Genomic DNA, 16,988 nt, shown 5'->3' on the forward strand with positions numbered 1-16,988 from the left:
AAGGCTCCAGTGGAGCTGTCACCATGAGAAAGTACAAAATAAAGCTTTGAAACACGTAAATATAGTGACACGATGTGTTTAAACCCGGATCGTGATGCTAGTTTCAGTAACTTAACTAAACAGTGGGTGGAAAAGTCTCTTTCCAGGAGTTTGGTTGTGCTGAGGTGAACTCAGACTGGATCAGCTGGTTCTCTGGTTTCACCTTCCTCACCAGGTCTGGTTCAGATCTGTTCTGTTTGCCAGCATCTCATGCAGGCCCCTGGTTTTGATGTGCACCGGTTTGGCGATTAATTCAAAGTAGAAATGTCCTGATCCCAGTCCATAGTGTAAAGACACACCTGTTCCCAGTTCTTTGTCTCCATCCCATAAATGATCTGCTAGTTTGTAAGAACACTGCCCAAGTTTTTCCATCTTCAGTGGACACCTGTTTCCTCATTGGACTTCATCACGGTGCTCCTTTACCAGCTTGACTTCCACCTGGTGGAACAACCAGATACTAAAGCAACTGCAATCATTAAATAGTTCCTTATTATCCAGTATTATCAGATACTAAATGTTGAATACCTTCAATTAAATGGAACAGCACTAATTTAATGTCACACATTTTATTGAAAACCATTAGAGGAAGTCTTCTGATTGTGTCACAAGAAAAGTCTCCAAAATCGTCCAAACTCTGCTGTGGCGTTTTATTTGTACTGCTACTGTATAAATGAACAACCAGTTTGTCATCTGATCTTCTGTCTGTGTTTTCATAATGAGCTGTGGGTGCTGAGAGACAGGCTCTTTACTGACCAGAATAACAGTTTAAATCTTATCAGCTGTGAGGACGGGTCAGAATGCGACCATCAGCTCAGTACTTCACATGTAAATGTAGAATTTAACCTTTCTGCTGCTTCCTGCCGTCCGTGCGTCACTCTCAGTTCATACATGTCAATCACAAAGCAGCAGGATTTTCAATTAATCCTCCGTGTGTTTGTTCTCACACGTATGACTCTGGGAAAACAGGGAAGCCGCCACACACACCAACGAGCCCCCAGCCGGAGCGTATTATTCATGCAAAACCCGTCTTTTCATGATGAAGTGCAGCGTGGATGGAGGATTATCTGTGTTCTGTTTGGAGAAGGGGTCATATCAAAGAGTGCAACAGGTGAACAGAAATCAGATTGTCTGTTTGTGTTATTATATAATAGATCAATCTCTGTCCAAACAGGAAACTCATCAGCAGCGGTTGGGAAATTCAAATGTGAAGTTTGAGTTTCTTTCATGTCTGTGGTTGATGGATGACGGCAAACGATAACACATCTGCAGTCATATCAAAAATCTTTCAACGACCACAGATGGCAGCGTGTCTTCAGAAGATATGTTCACAGAAGCATTTAGTTCATGTATCAAAACCCCGACAAAACGTCATTAAAATAGAGCAGAAATCAGCCCAGCTTTGTTTTACTAACGGCTGCTTCTCGTGTCTTTGAGAAAAAATGCAACCGGGTCATTCCATAATTGTGGGACATTTGGGCTTCAAAATGTTTGAAAAATAAACCAGTTTTCTGCTCCATGTTCATCAATAATAGGTAATAAACTATCAAAGGCTTGATGGGCTCAGTTTACACATCAATGGTAGCATTTTTATCATTGATTGTATTCACTGTATTATTTTATTTGTAAAATTGCATCTGTATTCTGTATAATTTATTTTACTGTAAATCCTGACCAGGGACAAAGACTGCAAATTAGCTGAAGCTAGACGTCCTATATACATTCACATTTTCCCATTGTGGCAATGTTGTATGTATTGTCCCTGTTAAATAAACAAATACATTTTTATTCCATGTTTTCTGTGTTGTTGCTAACCCTACTCCAATCCATGCTAATGTGGTCTTTTTCTCAGCAGTAGAAGCTAGATATTTAGCTAGCTGTTACTGCTGACCAAGAGGACAAACTGACTGATGGAAAACAGTCCAAAGAATGAGTCTGATCATGGTAATATGAGGTAGAGAGAGGCATTCAATCAAGGCTGACAATGGGATGGAAAGATGGAAAATAGAAGAGAGGACACAGCTTTGCTCTACACATTCTTTAGGAAAACTGTTTGATGATGTTAATTCCAGCATTTCATGTGATTACCTGTTTTCTTCTTCCACCAACACAACCATTGATCTCAACCTGCCCTACTCACCAGCTTTGGCTCTTTGGGGATTCTTTATTTTCCCCAGAATGAAACCATTTCGGGTGCCCCCCCTCGCTCACCTGGTTGAATGGGCGACCCGTAAACTGTAGGGCTGTAGTCCACGATTGGTTCGAGTCTGTCCCATTGCCATTTGCTGCATTTTCTTGACTCTTCTCCCCACGCATCCTGTCTGTCTCTCAACTGTGCACTATAATAAGGGCTGGAAAAAATAACTTTAAAAAAAGGTTGCCCTTTTGACACTGTAGATGAGACTGAGCACTTGGTAGACAGTGTTTGATGGACTTACAGAGCGGGACTTCCAGGGCGCATTGTAAGTGTTAGAGGAGCACTGGGAGCAGAGTACTGCTGCACGAGGAAACTACTTTATAGGTTTAAATCAATCAATTTCCTTTTCAGTGGCGCTGTTTCTGAACTTGTTGATCACAGTTTGTGTTTCTCATAGAAACTGTGACTTGTTTAATAGGTATATTTAAGAACGGGCCTGCACAGTGGATTGGTGGTTAGCTCTGTTGCCTTGCAGCTAGAAGATCCCTGGTTCATGTCCTGAACTTCCCAGGGTCTTTCTGCATGGAGTCTGCATGTTCTTCCTGTGCATGCGTGGGTTTTCTGAAGGTTCTCCGGCTTCCTCCCACAGTCCAAAAACATGCTGAGGTTAACTGGTGATTCTAAATTGTCTGTAGGTGTGAATGTGAGTGTTATTGTTGGTCTCTATGTGACAGACTGTTACCTGTCCAGGTGTCCCCTGCCTTCACTCTAAATCAGCTGGGATAGACTCCAGCCCCACCGAGACCCTAGTGAGGATTAAGTGGTGTATAAATGATGGATAGATGTTGATGTTGATGTTGATTTATAGTTATATTTCTAGTCGTAGGATCTTCAGTAGAAATCAGCTGGACTTCTCTTGTAGGTTCTTGTAGGATGACTGTGAATCTGCAGACATTTATAGTTAGGTTTTCATGAGTCCAGTTTATACAAATTAAAATGAATGAAATGCAGTTAAAGACCACTTCACTACTTATGAATGTTAGTTTTTCAGCCTCTTTAGATGATTAGTTGCACTTAAATTATTGTTTCCAAAAACATTTGCTCTGACTCTTAACAGACTTCCCAGCATGCATCTGTTTATCGGTTAAACCTTCCTCTTTGTGGTTTGAAGAACAGATTCTTGCTGTGGCTTTAATAAATGTTGAGATAAGTCTCAGCTTTTTGATTTCATAGTGATAGAAAGGACAACGTTGGTGAATTCAGTCTTTACATTTAAAAACTGAACAAATCTGCTGCGTGTTGCTTGTCTTCTTCTGCACTGAGAACCTGTGTGCAACATGTAGGGGGCCTGACTTTGTTGGTTTTACATTTTCATTTTTATTGTTAAGGCAGCAGAGAAACTTTGCGTTCTTGAAGTGAAGCAACCTGAACTGATTTCCAGTTCGTGTTCACGTGGACTGATAGGAAGGTGGTGGTTGTTGGGTCAGTGGACGTCCCTCTGCGGAGGTTAATGTGGAGCGAAACCAAACAGCCTGTGGTGATGGAGTGATGAGTGCAGGAGGAGGCCGAGATGAAAGAGGGCCGGACGAGGGATGAGTGATCCCGTCATCCAGAGCTAGCAGACATCCCAGAGGACCGGAAACGCCGTGTTGACCGATCGTCTGCTCCTCCTCCTGCTTCTTCTTTCACCTCCTACAACTAAAATCCTCCTGAACTCACTTCACTGTTATTTACACGTATCAGACTTAAGAGTGGATAAAAGGTGTGTTTGTCTTGGACTGAGCATCAGGAGGAGTTTTAGGGAGTTTTTAAAAAATTTAATTAATTTTTTTTTAATGCAACAAAACCGTTTACATGACAGCCCATCAGTTATCAGGTGTTACTGGAAGACAGGAACAACATCAGAGATTCTGAGCATTTTTTTCAATTTTAGTGCAGAAAACTACAAACCTTGGAGCTCTGGTAAACTCAGACACAGTGACTGAAAGGCAAATCCAGCTATAATCAAAGTTAAATCAAAGCAGGGCAAAAAAACAACATTTTTTTTGTTTTTTGCTGATCTTAGATTGGTCTTTTTTTCTCTTGGATGTTTCAGATTAATGACACAAGATCGTTGGTGTTAAAGAAGCTAAAGATACTTTTTAGTTTTTCACCTTGTTTCAAAGTATTCTGAAGCTGTTTTTTGTGCATGTAAAGATTTGCAAACTTACAAAGTCCAAACCAGAGACAGTTAACCTGCCTGAAACACCTCGTTTGACAGAACTTCTGCACTACTGTTCAAAAGTTTGGGGTCATCCAGACAATTCAAGTTTCGATGAAAACTCCCACTTTTATTAGGAAATAATCATTTTTTCAGCTTCTTAAAGAGGCAAATAATGACTATACTTTTTGGGGGAGAAAAAAATGGAGATATATTAACTTTCAAACGTTTGGGGTCAGTCAGACAATTCCATGTTTTCCATGTAAACTCACACTTCTATCCATGTGCTAACATAACTGCACAAGGGTTTTCTAACCATCAATGAGCCTTTCAGCACCATTAGCTAACACAATGTAGCATTAGAACACAGGAGTGATGGTTGCTGGAAATGTTCCTCTGTACCCCTATGGAGATATTCCATTAAAAATCAGCCGTTTCCAGCTAGAATAGTCATTTACCACATTAACAATGTCTGATTAATTTAATGTTATCTTCATTGGGGAAAAAAACTTTGCAAACTTTTTATTCAAAAATAAGGACATTTCCAAGTGACCCCAAACTTTTGACCAGTAGTTTATTTCACCATTTGACACATTTGGACCTTTAAACATCTTGTAGACCTGCAGTAACTAACCAGCATTAGCTCAGTTTTACTGAACCACTTAACCAATCAGAAAGGCGGCCTTAAAGAAAGAGCAGCTAAAACGGATCATTAAGGAGGAAAAAACGATGTTGCAGGTGAACCTAATCTGGTAGACCCCAAAAATCCAATTCTAAACCAGTAAATGTGCAAAATGAGCTCTATGTCAAAGGTCAAAATGACATGTTTCCTGCTTCGATTCTTCTGGGCACTTTCCTCAGAAACCCAAAGGAAAAAAGAAAGACTTCTGTAGCTTTCAGGTTATCCAGAGGTTAAGCGAACAAACCAGTGATTTGTTTGATATATTTATCTGTTCTTACATTATTCTACAGCAGCAGAGATACATTCTGAGGTAAACTGTCAGAGGAAGACACATTTGATCTTTGACTTATTTTAAACACTTCTACTCTGTGCTGCTGCTGTTCCTTCCTGCTCTTTAGACACTCATCCCTTCCCCTCCATGCTGCTTCCTTTGCCCTGACCTCAGCCTCCCTGCCTCCCGCTGTGGTATCCCAGAGGCCCTTGGGGCACCGGGCTCCTTCTTCCCCTCCAGCCCCACCTCCACAGGAAAGCCCCCAGACTGCCGCCAAATACCTCCGCAGATTGATTCTTCCCTCCCGCTCAGATGCATCCAGAGGCCCCTCGCGGCTTCGCCCGGCTTCCACCGCAGGCCTCGGAAATACCTGAGATCCCTGAGCGAGGCCGCCGCTTATCTGCACCGCCGTGACCCAAGTTCAGCGCCACAAGGATCCTCACACCCTGTTTAAATCAGAGAACCAAGATGCTGAAGGAGACAGGAGAAGACTGCAAAGGTAAAAAAAGAAAGACAGAAAAGTCTGAATGTGAGGTTTGTAGAGATGGAAGAGCTGATGTGTTGCCTTTCATGCATTAAAATGAAATCTCTACTGATAAGATGTACATGGATTCCTAAAAACACTTTCTGTGTTTCTGCACAATTAAATGGTTCAGATTTTAAAAGATCAAACTAAATCTGTTGGCGTACGACACCAGTGAGTGGAGATATGATGCTACTATCAGTGTTAGAAATGAAGAATGAAATTTTAACCTAAAAATAAGATTAACATGAACCTGAGCAGCTCTTCTCAACTCTGTGATTAGTTTTGCTTATATTCAGTTTTAAATTGTGCAATTCGGTTTACAGTGATCGTCTGCACCGAAGGCCCAGTTTGGAGCAACAAGTGAAGTGAAGCGTAGAATTTAAACCAAGACCGCTTCTTTCCATCCAGTCAGAAGAACCGTGGAGCAGCAGAGAAGAACAAAACTGGTCCTCAGACTCCATCTAGTGGTTTGACATGTGAACGGATCAGTGTTTACAAAGAAATGAAGCAGCTCAACAATGTCAGTAGTTTAATTAATCAGATAAGAAAGGAGTCAAAATCTCTGAAAACAGAAAACATCTGTTGTTGAATTAAAAGCAATCTGATTAGTCTTTATTAAATTTGTTGAAAAATAAACACAAATGTACAATTTAAACTTCTCACAGCAGATAAAAAGCCAAAGTTTCATTAGAAGTGCTGATCTACACCACCAGTCAAAGGTTTGGACACAGCTTCTCATTTCATCTTTATTTTCAGTAGATTCTCACTGAAAGCATCGAAACTGTGACTGAAGAAATTCTGAGCAGCTTTGAACTGGTTTCAAATCATTTTGGACTCATAACTTGTTTTACGAGTTATTTTGGACAGATTTTGAGTCATCAACAGCAATTTTTAATTCAAATTGAGTCATTTGAATAATCTAAAATATAAAACGTACTAAATAATATTAATTTTACACGGAAATTTAGATAAAAAATGACATATCATTGCCTTAAATAGCACATTATTGGTACTTAAAGTATTTAACGAGCCTCAAAGTTCATTTTTGACCCTGGAAATAACTGAAATTGTTACTTTTCACTGAGTTTTATCATCTATTCATTCATTCAACCTTTGATGGAGGCCTTATTCAACAGAGCAAAGATTAAATAAGTAGATTTAAGCAACAAAATACTAAAACTTAGATAAAAATGAGTGGTTAGAAATATTAACAGGCAACTAAGTAAAATAATAAAACCCTAAAGAATGAATAAAGCAGTTATGATTCATGATAAAGAGATTCTTTTGCATGTAACTGCAAAAAAATCACTGGTTTAATCATTAATTTATAATTTAAAATCTCGGTCTATTCTCCACTGTATCAAAATGTCATCTTAAAAGAGCAGAAATTAGGATATTTCTAGTGTGAATACGTGAAGCTGGCCTCTTGAAAACGTCCATTTCAAGCACAGACATGAGTCGCTTGCTGAGATATTTATTTACACATTTAACTAGTGGCCATTATATGAAAAGAAAAGAACATTTTTACAGTTTATTTACATCACCTGTAAGGCATTATGAAAAAAGCTGTACACTGAAGTTTGACAAGGAAACGACAAAACAAAACAACAAAACGAACAGAAGCTTAAATGAATGTACAGGAAAGTATAAAATACAGCCATGATAAATAAAACAGAAGATGTGGAACAATGAGGAGGAGAAAATCATCACATTAGTCTCACGCTTCCTCTCTGAAGATCGATACGAGAGGGAAACCGACCCACAAAGGATTCTGGGTAATTTTACTGATGGTATTGCACTTTAAGGTTCCAGATGGAGTGAAAATGACAAACACGTCTTCAACACATCTGTGTCGAATTTGGGGATTTGATGTCGATTTATGCCCAAATACTGAAGAATGTAAATACAAAAGATGGCAAATTTTTATTACTCCATATTTAATTTGACATTTTCTGGTAAACTCTTTACTTATTTAATGTTATGTATTGAAGTTTTCCATGTATTTTTATATTTAACTGCATTTTTGCCAGCAAACATCCAGACAAATCGAAAAACTTCATTAAACGTATTTAATTTAATCCAAAAGACACTTTTAAAGCTTGACTTTGGTTCAAAAGTTAAAAGTTACCTTCAAAATGCTGAAATTTTACACAATATTTTTGGTAAAAATGCAGCTCTTTAAGGGTTGAGATGATGTCAAACTCACATGTGTGTTGAAGATCAGTGTTTTCATTTCAAATTCTCAAACTAAAGTCCATAAAAGAACACCTTGAGGACACTAAATTTCTGTTCCGGAGGCAAAAAAATAATCCAAGCGTGACAAACTGCTCGCTAATGTGAAAACTTTTCCCTTCAAACTGCTGTTGTATCCACGTGATGTGAAGTCACCTTTAGTAGTTAATTAACGAGCCTGTTTGTCTTCATTACTGAGCAACACTGCAGTCAAATTAGTGTACCTGTTCAAATAATAAACAAAAGAAGGGCTCATGTTCACAAAGTGCTCGTTTTTAAAAAAGAAAACTTAGCTGCTGTGATTCATTAAAAAAACCAAACAGTCGTGTGTCAGATTCACTTGGAGGTGTTTCACGATTTTCTTTATGCTGATGACACAACTTTAAGTGCTTTTTGTAACGTTTTGCTGACGCTTTTTAGTAGAGACAAAGGACAGGATATGCAAGTATACTTAACGTCCAGTGGAGTGCTAAATAAACACTTTGTTGTAGTTTATTCACCAAACTTCCTCAGTTAGCTTCCTAAATAATAAAGAACATTAGTCCACGTGTACACGGGTATTCTTTAAAACAAAGTTCCTCGTTTGTGCTCCAAAAAGAAAAATAAATGGCTCTGTCCATTCATTGGAAGCCAAACCAACAGGTGGTGATGAAACCGTTAAACCAATCAGAAGCCTGGAAATAAAGTTCTACTGCTTCTGGTAGCTTATATTTTCCACTGCAGGAACTCGCAAACCTTTGGCCAGGAACTGTCCCTGTAGAAATTCATTGAAGGCCAATTTTAGGGAGAAAAAAGCACCAACTCTGGGGTGGATCATTCTGACTAAACCTGTGTGACTCTCAACACTGATTGGTTGAACTTTTAGAAGAGAACAATTTTTGCATCCTTTCGATGTTCTTGCTTGGTAGCAGCCTTCTTGTCTCTGATATTAGCATCAGCAATCCACAGTTTGCTATATGCTACTGTTCAGAAGTTTGGGGTCACCCAGACAACTCCATGTTTTCCATGGAAACTCCCTTTATCCATGTGCTAACATAATTAAACAAGGGTTTTCTAATCATCAATGAGCCTTTCAGCACCATTAGCTAACACAATGTAGCATTAGAACACAGGAGTGATGGTTGCTGGAAATGTTCCTCTGTACCCCTATGGAGATATTCCATTAAAAATCAGCCGTTTCCAGCTAGAATAGTCATTTACCACATTAACTATGTCTACACTGGATTTATCATTCATTTAATGTTATCTTCATCAAAAAAAACTTTTCTTTCAAAAAAAGTACATTTCTAAGTGAAACCAAACCTTTGAACTGTCGCATAGATGCTATAAATGCTAACATAATGACACTCCATTATTTTGTTTTCTGGAGAACTGGAGTTACATCCAGTTGCTGCCGTTTTTCATTGTCAGAGTTGATGTTGAAGTCGAAGATTTCAGATCATACACCATGATGGAAATTCGCAGGCTAAAAGGGTTGATTTCGGTGCCATTTATGAAAGTGTTTGTTCCAAGTTTCTGCAGTGGAAAGACGCCTCATGCTGCATCGAGGACGAGGGGAATTAAATACACGGAGTGATTCTGATGACTCTGTTTTACATTACAGTTGAAGAGTAACGTCACACGTCGGTGTAAACAAGCAAAAAGTCCCGTTAGCGACATTAGCACCAGCACATCGCAACCCCATCCTAAACATCTTCACCCTTTCCAGTGGTTCACGGTGACCTAAAATAGCTTTAATGTGAACCAAAACCCTAAACAGAGAAACACCTCCGTTTTAAATATTACCTGTGGACATGTGGACGGGACTTACATGTTTACCTTCAAAAAACAACTCCACTGAATCTAAACTGCTTGTTTTGTTTGAGTGATTTGATGAACACAACGTCCAAAAACAACAGATACCTCCTGGTTCATCAACGTAGACAATGACTTGTGGTTGACGGTTATAAAACAACAAACCCTCATTAATGGTGTAATATATACTGGAGCTATGCAGAGAAACTCACCAGAAAAGACGCAAACCAGGAGAGAAATTCATCTTCTCCAGTTAAACCGAGTTCCCAGTTGGAGTGTCGTTGCCCTTTACCGTCTCAGTTAAAGTTTTCTTTATAGTTTGTTAAAAAGAAAGTTTAAAGTCCTGTCTACCATTCTGCAGCTTCCTCGTCGTCTCTGGTGAGTTTCCTGCTTTAACAACGCTGTGGAAACAGAGTGGCAGCTTGGTCCACGTCTCTAAGGACTGCTTCCTTTGCTGGGGGGGAAGTGTTTGTCGTCCGTAGTGTGGGTTGGTGGGTGGTTGTGTAGGGATGAGATGCAGGTGAATCTCACAACGATAGTGTGCGTAAACCAAAGGAGTGTCGAACACAAAGTGACGGAGGTGAAGTAAAGCACTTCAACAAGGCCTGACGGAGCAGCGAGGGTTAATCCAGATGTAAGAAGTTCATACACAGAATCACTGAGGAAACGTTCAGAGCGCTTCGATACTTGATTTTATTATTATTATTATTATTTTTATTGCAGCATCAGTGTGCACACCATGGGGAATCCTGCATTTCATCATAGTTTTACGGATTATTGTCGTATTTAATCAACTAGTTCATCTCAAAACACTAATAATCTGCAGTTATTTTCATTATCGGTTGATTACTGCCTCTCTTCCTCCTCTGTCCCTCTCAACCCTCCGGCCGGCAGCAGATGGTTCCCCACATAAAGAGCCGGGTTCTGCTTGAGGTTTCTTCCCTGTTAAAAGGGAGATTTTGTTGCCACTGTCGCCTTAGGGCTGCTCTGGGGCTTCATATGGGTTCTGTAAAGCTTCTGGAGACAATCTGACCTGTAACTGGCGCTTTATAAATAAAATGGATTTGAACTGAATTGAATCATTTTCAGCAAAAATGAAAAAAAGAATCTAATTTTACACGTTTGTTGCACTGTTGATTGGACAAAATAAGTTATTTAAAGCAATTACGGCTCCACAATGAATCGAACATTAATCATAATTTCAGCTTCCAACAGTTAAAAGAACATTATTTTACAGCGACGTTAACGTTTAAAAAGCTCCACAAGGAGAACACAGCTCATGCACATGGAATTACTTGGTTTAAAAATGGAAAACTAGTCAGATTTAAAGTAATTCTTGGTTTCATGGCCGTCCGAGTTGAAGACTAGTAGCATCTACTACAAATGAGGCGTTTAGGGAACATCTGTAAATTGCAGATGCTCAGCACATGAGGCAGCATTTCTGTTTAAACAACAGAGTCTTGGAGATGAGAGGATTATTTTAGGTCTTATTTTGATGCAGGAATGTTGTAATAAACTCTGTTTGTTTAAATATGAAAGTGCACTACAAATATTGTCTTTAAAATTAAAGAATAATCATGACAAGTAACTAATCTCAGTATTGATCATTTTAGGCATAATCATGCGGCTCTAACAACTCCTTTAATTGATAAATCTGCCTATTATTGTCTTGCTAGTCTGTAAAATATTTGAAAATAGAGAAAAATATCCATCATTTTCACAGATTTCAAGCAGAACAACAGACTAAAACTCCAAAATATTCAGTAAATCCACAGAGAAGCAGAAACTCTGGATTTTGAAGGGAGTTTTTGGTCAATCTAATGGCACAACAGAGAATATCTTCACATTTTGAAAATCTATTACTTGCTGCTACCCTACTTTGAAGACAATATTTGAAACCAAACTGTTATCTGAGAAACTATTAAGCAGATTAACTCATGATGGCATTAATTGCTAGTTTGAGCCGCAATTGATTCACTTCTAAAATGTCAGAAAAATGTAAAAACAAAGGAAGAAATCCTCAAAGCAGGACACATCTGGAGGCGTCCTGTTTGGTCCAACCAACAGTCCGATAGTTCATTTAGAGGAACACAAGGAAGCTGCAAATCATCACATTTAAGAAGCTGGAAAATTAGTTTCCTGTTGATTCTCGTCAGTTTCCTGGTAGCGACCAGGATGACTTGGTCCTCATCTGCCCCTTTATTTAATCCTCCAAGTGTTGAGTTTGTGAACATGCTTGCTGTTTAAAATCAAGTATACGAGCTCTGGTTTCCCCTCTGATGTATGAAAAGACTATTACATGTACGCAGGCGATGTTTAGTTTAGTTAATATTGCAAATTTCTACTTGCACTTTAATAGGTGATGCATCGAGCGACAAATAATCTGATGCAGCGACTATAAAGCCTTAATCTCAAGCCCAAACTACTGCAAGCTAAATGCCAAGGCTGTCTTTTTACTCCGTATTTTGCTTCTTGCCTAAACCTGGATGTGTAGTTGAACTCCTTCTAGCACTGACAGGAAATATGAGTCACTTAATGCCCCGTTAACGTAGTCTGAGCTCTCTCTGGGGAGTTGAACGAGTGTTTTGCGCCTCTGACAGCCAGTGTTCACGGTGTAGCGTCAGTGCTGCGTATATAAAGTGCTCTGAGAGTAAATCTGGATCCTACAAACACTGATTGAAAGCTGCGATGGCCCCACGTTAACAGTACAAACACACGTCTTCATTTACTGTCGGCTCACTGTGCCTGCTTAAACACCAGCAGAGACTACCGCTAACAGCCGGCCCTTAGGATTACAGAGAATTATTTAACACCTGTAGAAAAACGCTCGGAGTGCAGTGGACCGTGGAATAATTAAGTTCCTGTAAAAACATAAAAATCACTAAATAGTCAGGCTCACTGATGAGATGTGTTTCATTTCATTCCTTTGTAATCATTAGAAAAGCGTCATTTTCTATAAAATGACAGAAAATCCTGGTGTTTTTAAACCAGAACCCTATTTTCTAAATGATGAATACAGGAGGTCCTTGGTTTACGACCTACAGCGTTGCGTCGTTCGGTTGGAACTGGTTACATGGAACTAGTTGGCGAGCAGAGCGGATGAATACGTTGTCACTCGGCGCTATACAACTTGCTTCCATTTGGCGGTTGTACACCACCTTGGATTGCGCTACAGTCGCCAACTTTTTGTTCTTCATTGTGACTCTCAAGTGTAAGTCAGACTCTTCTGATGGCAGTGCTTCGAAGAAAAGGAAAGTCGTTGGTATTCATGACTTTTCCAAAGAACTTTGATGTAAGTTGAGGACCTCCTGTAGTCAAAAAAATGTTTGGAATCGATCCATTACTGAGCGAGAACGCTACAACAGCTGCATCAGAGTGGAAATGCTTGTTTTTGCCATCATTTTGCTGATGCTACAATAACTTTAGCTAACGGCTAACAACGTTAAAGTGCCTCTGTGACGTTTGTCCTCACCTGGTGGACTGGCAGTGGTGCCTTCAACTACCTGAAGCAACCGAGCCACACCTTCAATCCCTGTTGACCAAAATTAGCCTGTGAAAGCTTCCTGAGCGTTCTGCTCAAGTTGGTTGGAAAATACGCAAACACAAGCCATTATTTGTCTTGTAAATCCTTCAGAGAATCTGTAACTCCACTCTAACAACAAATTCCATGTCAAAAAAGAAACACGTGACAGAAGTTCTATCAACCACCAAAGTCTGGCAAAAGCACACATGGCAGGAGATCAAACGATGCTTAAAACAAACACTTGATATAAAGAGAGACTGTACGAGGAGATTCATGGTCATCAACAGTGCCCAAACACAACAGGAAAGTCTAAAATCTCCAGGTATCCTGTGCTCGACACACCTAAAGTCTAATCTCACTGACGCAGTGCTACAGTCTGATCTGCACCCAGTTTCTACACACTGTAAAAGCCAGAAACGCCATTAATACAAACATCCATGGAAGCCATGTGTGGCTTTCTGTTTGTAGACCGCTGTGTACCTGTTGGAGTACGAACAGAACCATGAACTGGCCTTAAAGTGTAATTTATATGTTGAATCTACAATGTAGCCTCAACGGTGTTTGGTTACCGGCTTGTAAACAAAAATCTATAACAGGCTGTAACTCTATCTGGTTTTCTTCTATACAAACACAAGCTCCAGTATTCTGTCCGTATAGCCCTACCCCAACTTTTGATTTTCATAGCAGTTCATTCTGATTTCTATTCCATGTTGGGAATCCGACTGAAACATACCAAGAAACTCAACGTGGTGTCACATAAACCCCATTCCTAACCAGTGTTGTTCGTCATGGAGCAACACAACCAACATACAAGTTTAAATGCTCAAAACAGCAGACTCTACATAGATTCAACACAAAAATCAAGCTTTACTCTTGATCACATTCATTGTGCCATCTTCCTGCAACGAACACAACTTCTGTTGCGTGTCAAACAACCATCTCTCTCTGTAGTAACCTGATCTACAACACTTCTAGTAACAGTCTGAGCCAACACTTTCACTTCGAAGCAGACACTGCCCTGTCAGATTACACTGCAACCACTTCACATAGTCTGCATTCTCGCTCAGTATTGGGCCTTATCAATCATTTAGGGCTTAAAAGGTTTAAAAATACTGGAATTTTTCACTAGGTTTGACTCAAACCTCTGAAGTTTTTCTGTCACTAGATGAAGATTTTTTTTTTTAAACTGTGAGGTTGAAGCTTAATTTAACAGCTACCACCAGTACATTAGCATCAGCCTTGCTGGTGCAGATACCCATCATTTTAGATCCAGAGGTCCAGTTCAAGTTTTAAAAAAAAAGCAGCAAATTAAGAATATTTATGAAATCAAAACCACAAGGACCCACATTAATAATTAAACCACAGAGGTCATTTCTGAAGCCTTTAGAAAATCATTAGCACCGACAATTAGAATTGGAGTCTTTGAGAATTACACAGGGCGTGATGCTCGGTGTTAGTGGTGTTTTTGTCCCAGCAGGACCGAGTCCCAGCCGGCAGAGGAGATAACTATCTATCTAACAGTCAGTTTGAGTTTGCCAGCTTCAGCAGGCTGGTAAAGGAGTGACACCGCTGCTTTAACACCCACCACTTCTCCGAAACATAATCTGTCTGGTGAAATACTGACGACTAGGATTAACCAACCACTTTGGTTTCCCGCTCTGGTCCCGACACAGGTTTGAGGAAACGCCGGAGCCGCTTCATCCTCACCCCGAACGGACTTGAAGGCTCAACTTTAAATTTCTATGTGAAGCTCCGACATCAGCTTCCACCTCCACGGCTGGCTCGTCTTCACTTCAAGCTTCGTAGGTTAGCCTCTGGAGTGAGTTTAGCTTCAGGCTACGCAGCTTCAAGCTTCACAGCTAGCCTCGGTTGTTAGCATCGGCGCCGACAGGGTGAGCTAGCACGACTGCAGCCGTCTCAGACGTCCTTTAGGTTAGTTTGAAAAATGCTGGAATTAGCGTCAGGGTTAGCTAGTGTTAGCTCCTCAATGCCGGGCTGGTGTTTTTCTCCATGTCTTTATTTCCATCCTTCATCAATGCAGAAAACACCTGAAAGAAAACACACAATCAATCATTAAAGCATTAGAATAAAAACACTGATTCATTGTCTTTACGGGTCATTCCAGAACTGGAGGACATTTTACGTCCCACCCATCAAATTTCTAATAATCCACGTTACAAAGTACTAAAACATGCAGTTGTTGTGTAAATGTTCTTGTCCTGAGACCAAATCTAATAAAGCTTGGAGAAAAGAGTGTCTGAAAATATTTTATAAAACACCAAATAAGTCTGGAGTTCCCCTAAAACGACATTTTTCTCTTGTTCCACCCTCTGATGACCAAACTGAATCTCAAATGAAACAGTTAAAATGAAACCTAAACCTCCTTTGTTTTGGTATTATTTTTTCATTGATGTCTCTTGTAATTGTGGGAACATTTTTAAATCAACATAACATATTAGATAATAATTGTTATGCATGGAACGTCTGTCCCACAACAACCCTGTTAGCATGACCTTTTTATCTGGTAGAAGAAGAAGAAAACAGGTAATCACATGAAACGCTGGAATTAACATCATCAAACAGTTTTCCTACAGAATGGGTAGAGCATGTCCTCTATGTCCTCTCTTCTATTTTCCATCTTTTCATCCATTGTCAGTCTTGACTGAATGTCTCTCTCTACCTCATATTATCAGGATCAGACTCATTCTTTGGGCTGTTTTCCATCAGTCAGTTTGTCCTCTTGGTCAGCAGTAACAGCTAGCTAAATATCTAGCTTCTACTGCTGAGAAAAAGATCACATTAGCATGGATTAGAGTAGGGTTAGCAACAACACAGAAAACATGGAATAAAAATGCTACCATTGATGTGGAAGCTGAACCAATCAAGCCTTTGATAGTTTATTACCTATTATTGATGAATATGGAGCAAAAAACTGTAGAAGGTTTATTTTTCAACAATTTTGAAGCCCAAATGTCCTACAATTCTGGAATGACCTTAACTATTTAACAAATGAGAAAGATCTTAACCAGTAAGACAGAAACCAAAGGACATGAATGTCAGAAAATGTTGTACATAGGTTGTAGTACCTGGTGGTGCCACTAGGTGGAGCCTTTGACTGTTGTTTGCTGTGTTATGATACAATATCATGTTGGCAAGCAGAAAGAATTGTGGAGGTGTAGCTAGCAAAGGGCCACCATGACTTTACTGTCGGTTGATTTGATGACTTTTGGGTGGAGTTGATAAAATTAAAAAGAGTTAAAGTTGAGCAGGGCAGTGTTCCTTTAGCAAAATAACTCTGTCGTGTTAGTGGTTTTATTTACATAAATTTAATCGATAACTGATGGATAGCGTGGCCACTCCATCAAGGAACTAATAAAAAAATGCTGCATTTCTGACAAAGCCATCTGGGGAATGAGCAGCCTTGGAGGAGTACTGCTCTGAGTGCTTTTCTTGCTGCTTATGAAATCTGCTTAAAACTTGAAGATTTCATTTGCAAAAACAGATAACTCTGTTTTGATGAATTTTCAGAAAACTTTTTTTTATTGTTTACTTGAGATAATATCAATCAAACTGAAGCTGAGTGGATT

At 39.5% G+C, this 16,988-nt stretch overlaps 1 protein-coding gene across 1 annotated transcript in view; it reads right to left on the reverse strand.

Annotated features, from left to right (window-relative positions):
* Nucleotides 1–7,310: 7,310 nt before the first annotated feature.
* LOC110969357 (TBC1 domain family member 12-like) overlaps nucleotides 7,311–16,988 on the reverse strand; it is a 49,162-nt gene continuing 39,484 nt past the window's right edge. Inside the window, exon 13 of the mRNA XM_051959697.1 lies at nucleotides 7,311–15,449. Coding sequence (XP_051815657.1) covers nucleotides 15,378–15,449 — 72 coding nt within the window. The 3' untranslated portion in view covers nucleotides 7,311–15,377. The remainder of the gene's footprint in view (nucleotides 15,450–16,988) is intronic.

The sequence above is a fragment of the Acanthochromis polyacanthus genome, chromosome 15 (assembly GCF_021347895.1).
Source record: "Acanthochromis polyacanthus isolate Apoly-LR-REF ecotype Palm Island chromosome 15, KAUST_Apoly_ChrSc, whole genome shotgun sequence".
In the NCBI taxonomy this organism is placed as follows: domain Eukaryota; kingdom Metazoa; phylum Chordata; class Actinopteri; family Pomacentridae; genus Acanthochromis; species Acanthochromis polyacanthus.